Source organism: Rutidosis leptorrhynchoides, chromosome 2, assembly GCF_046630445.1.
Source record: "Rutidosis leptorrhynchoides isolate AG116_Rl617_1_P2 chromosome 2, CSIRO_AGI_Rlap_v1, whole genome shotgun sequence".
Classification (NCBI taxonomy): Eukaryota; Viridiplantae; Streptophyta; class Magnoliopsida; order Asterales; family Asteraceae; genus Rutidosis; species Rutidosis leptorrhynchoides.
The window spans coordinates 148,323,655-148,327,028 of NC_092334.1; the positions used below are offsets into that span (position 1 = coordinate 148,323,655).

The 3,374-nt window shown below is 32.5% G+C and overlaps 1 protein-coding gene across 1 annotated transcript; it reads right to left on the minus strand.

The window, feature by feature from the left end:
* Positions 1-2,504: 2,504 nt before the first annotated feature.
* Positions 2,505-3,158, minus strand: LOC139888342 (uncharacterized). Its single transcript, XM_071871353.1, has 2 exons — positions 2,970-3,158; positions 2,505-2,852 (listed from the first exon to the last, which is right to left on the minus strand). Exons 1-2 carry the CDS (start codon positions 3,156-3,158, stop codon positions 2,505-2,507), a joined length of 537 nt encoding a protein of 178 aa, XP_071727454.1.
* Positions 3,159-3,374: the final 216 nt, after the last annotated feature.

The following is a 3,374-nucleotide window of genomic DNA, read 5'->3' on the forward strand; positions in this document are numbered from 1 at the left end:
TGCACTCTTTTTTCCTTAGCTAAAGTTTTATCCCAATGGGTTTTTAGCAAGGTTTTTAACGAGACAGTACTAGTTATTCTCTAATAAAATTGTCATCCAAGGGGGGAGTGTTATAAAAGTCAATTGTGGATGCTAATTTTATTATTATTATAGATATTGTATAGTAGATTTTTTGAGTATATATATATATATATATATATATATATATATATATATATATATATATATATATATATATATATATATATATATATATATATATATATATATATATATATATTATGTAAGAGCTCATAATGTGCACACTTCTGAAAATATATAAAACACATACTTCTCTCATATTCCCTCTATATACTTATTAGTAGTCTACAGTCAAGAACCAGGCTACTAAAGGTAGTTATAAGCCTACTGAATTATAACAATGACAAATTTGTTGCAATGTTAAAAATTAAATATTTAAGCAACACAATTTATTGGGCCGAATTATTAGCCCAATATTGAAGATTTGAGTTGTGGGCTTGGCCCAAATGTAAGGTTTGGATGATGATATATAAATTGGACAAGGACATTGATATTTTTAGTTATAAAATCGATAAATCCTTTACCTTTTAGTGTACATTAGGTACTTGTACTGTACAAATGCATAATACACAATTTGTAGTAGATAGACGAATTCGTCGACCACCAATGCTCTAATCTATCAATTTTATTAATGGATATCTTATAACCCTCCTCATTAGTCACCTAGTGTAACACCGTACTTTTTTTTTAAAACACAGCGGAAAGAAAACCAACATATTTTATTACAAAACGTAATAATATTATACAACATACGTTTATTCCAGTGTTACTTAAAACATACAACAAATATTATTTTTATTACATCAGAGTTTAAGCATGTCAAACATCACTAGACCACAAACGACTTCTCCTATCCCGAGCATAAAAGCACCAAACCTACAGGGGAGAAGATGTGGGGGATTAGCAAGAAGCTAAGTGAATGAGATATCCAAACAGATATTACTAAGTAGTCTCAAGCCCAACATCAATCTAAACACATACATCACGTATCTTAAGAGGACCGGTGACCTGTACGGGGTCCTCAACCACTAGCTGATTGGGCTAGGGCTTACCGATAGTCCCTGCTACTGACTCTCTTGCATAGTCCTTCTGATGCAACGAATGCGTCATTTGAACTATACTACATAGATAGTAGCAATCGAACCCAACCTACCCGGTCAAGGTTGACCTCTTACACCTACTCGGTCGAAGGTGGACACAACTACCCGGTCGAAGGTGATCACTTATGCACATATAACCACTTAATCAGTTTCATAGAGTATATACAATAATATAATCAATTATGGTAATCGATCTAATCATGTGGTTCATGGCAATGACTAGTAACTACGCATGTTACTAAATAACAACATCCGTAAAGATAGCCCCACTCACCTGATATCACAAGGCAAGAACTCATAGATCTTATATTACTGAGTCTTCTCCTTCCCTTTGTCACCTGGGAATAGGACACTTTCAAGTCAGATACAATCCCAATAAATAACAACATCAATCAAACACAAGGCATAAATGAAACAAACCAAAACCCTAACGCGCGAGATTTCTCAATCACACGTGCAAGGATCTACATGCGTGTGACTTTGTCATGCGCACGGGTTTCATTTAAAAATAATAATATTTTAGCTCTATGTATTAACACATTTCAAACCCTAATCCACCATTCTCAATATATATATATATATATATATATATATATATATATATATATATATATATATATATATATATATATATATATATATATATATATATATATATCATAATAAAAGCACATAGTTTGTAACTAATAAGTAGCAATAATAATAACACATATCTTAGTTTTATAAAATAATATAAGAATACTCACTAATTAACGTTGTTTTATAAAGATCTTGGCGCACTTCTGATGTTCGTAGCTCTCACTTACACTTCTTATGCAATTCCTACTTCTATAATTATAAGTGTGTGTTTATTATGTGAATGAGATGATTTATAATTGAAGCTTACAGTCCTATTTACAGTAACCAATAAAATGGTTAGTCACCAACTCTACATTGTAGGTAATGAAAATTTTGGTACGTGGCATTCCTTCTTACACTCCTTAATGTGAAAGTAATATGACTAGGTAGGTTAGTCATCATATAGATTAGACTTACATGTACACATTCATGTATTCATTCACTTAAATTTGTGAGGTTAAGAAATTTACATCAAAATCCACATTTAATATTTCTAAAACACTTATCCGTTACTATCTTGTAAACTTACGTGGATTTTTAAGCCACCACAAACACAACTTAATTAATTTACATCCTAACTTCATGGGTTTGTATTTTAATTTTTCTAATTAATTTAAATATCACTATTTAAATTATATAATAAAGTGATATCGAGATACTTATAAATTTTAGGCTATAAAAGCGGGTGTTATAAATCTACCCACCTTAAGAAGATTTCGTCCTCGAAATCTGGTCATTGTTGAACAAGTACGGGTATCTAGATTTCATTGTATCTTCTATTTCCCAGGTTAAATTCGATCCTAAACTATGTCTCCATTCTACCAACACCATTGGAATCTGTTTCTTTCGAAGCTTTGTGACTTTTCTATCTAATAGCTTAACGGGTTTTTCAACTAACTTTTCATTCATATCTACTTTCAAATCTTGTAGTGGAAGAATCTGACTTTCGTCATCTACCTTGCACTTGCGGAGATAACATACATTAAAGGTATCATGAATACCGGATAACTCTGGTGGAAGATCTAACACAACAGTTTGATCGTTAACTACTTGCTTGATATGAAAAGGCCCAATATAGCGAGGTGCTAACTTTCCACGCTTACCAAAATGAATTACTCCTTTTCATGGTGAAACTTTTAAATAAACTAGTTCACCCACAAGAAAAGTTACCGGTCTTTGACGTGGATCAGCATACATTTTCTGCCTGTCTCTTGCAACTTTTAACGTTTCCCGAGCAATCGCTACTTTTTCAGCGGTCTGTTGAACTATTTCTAGTCCAGCAAACTGTTTTTCTCCTGCCTCTAACCAACATGTTGGAGTACGACATCTTCGACCATACAACATTTCATATGGTGGCATCTTGATACTCGAATGATAAGAGTTGTTATATGCAAATTCAATAACGGCAGATGAGTATCCCAAGAACCCCCATATTCCAAAACATAAGCTCGTAACATATCCTTAAGTGTTTGAATGGTTCGTTCATTTTGGCCGTTAGTCTGAGGATGATACGCCGTACTTAGATTTACACGAGTTCCTAGATTCTGCTATAAATATTTCCAAAAGTTCGATACA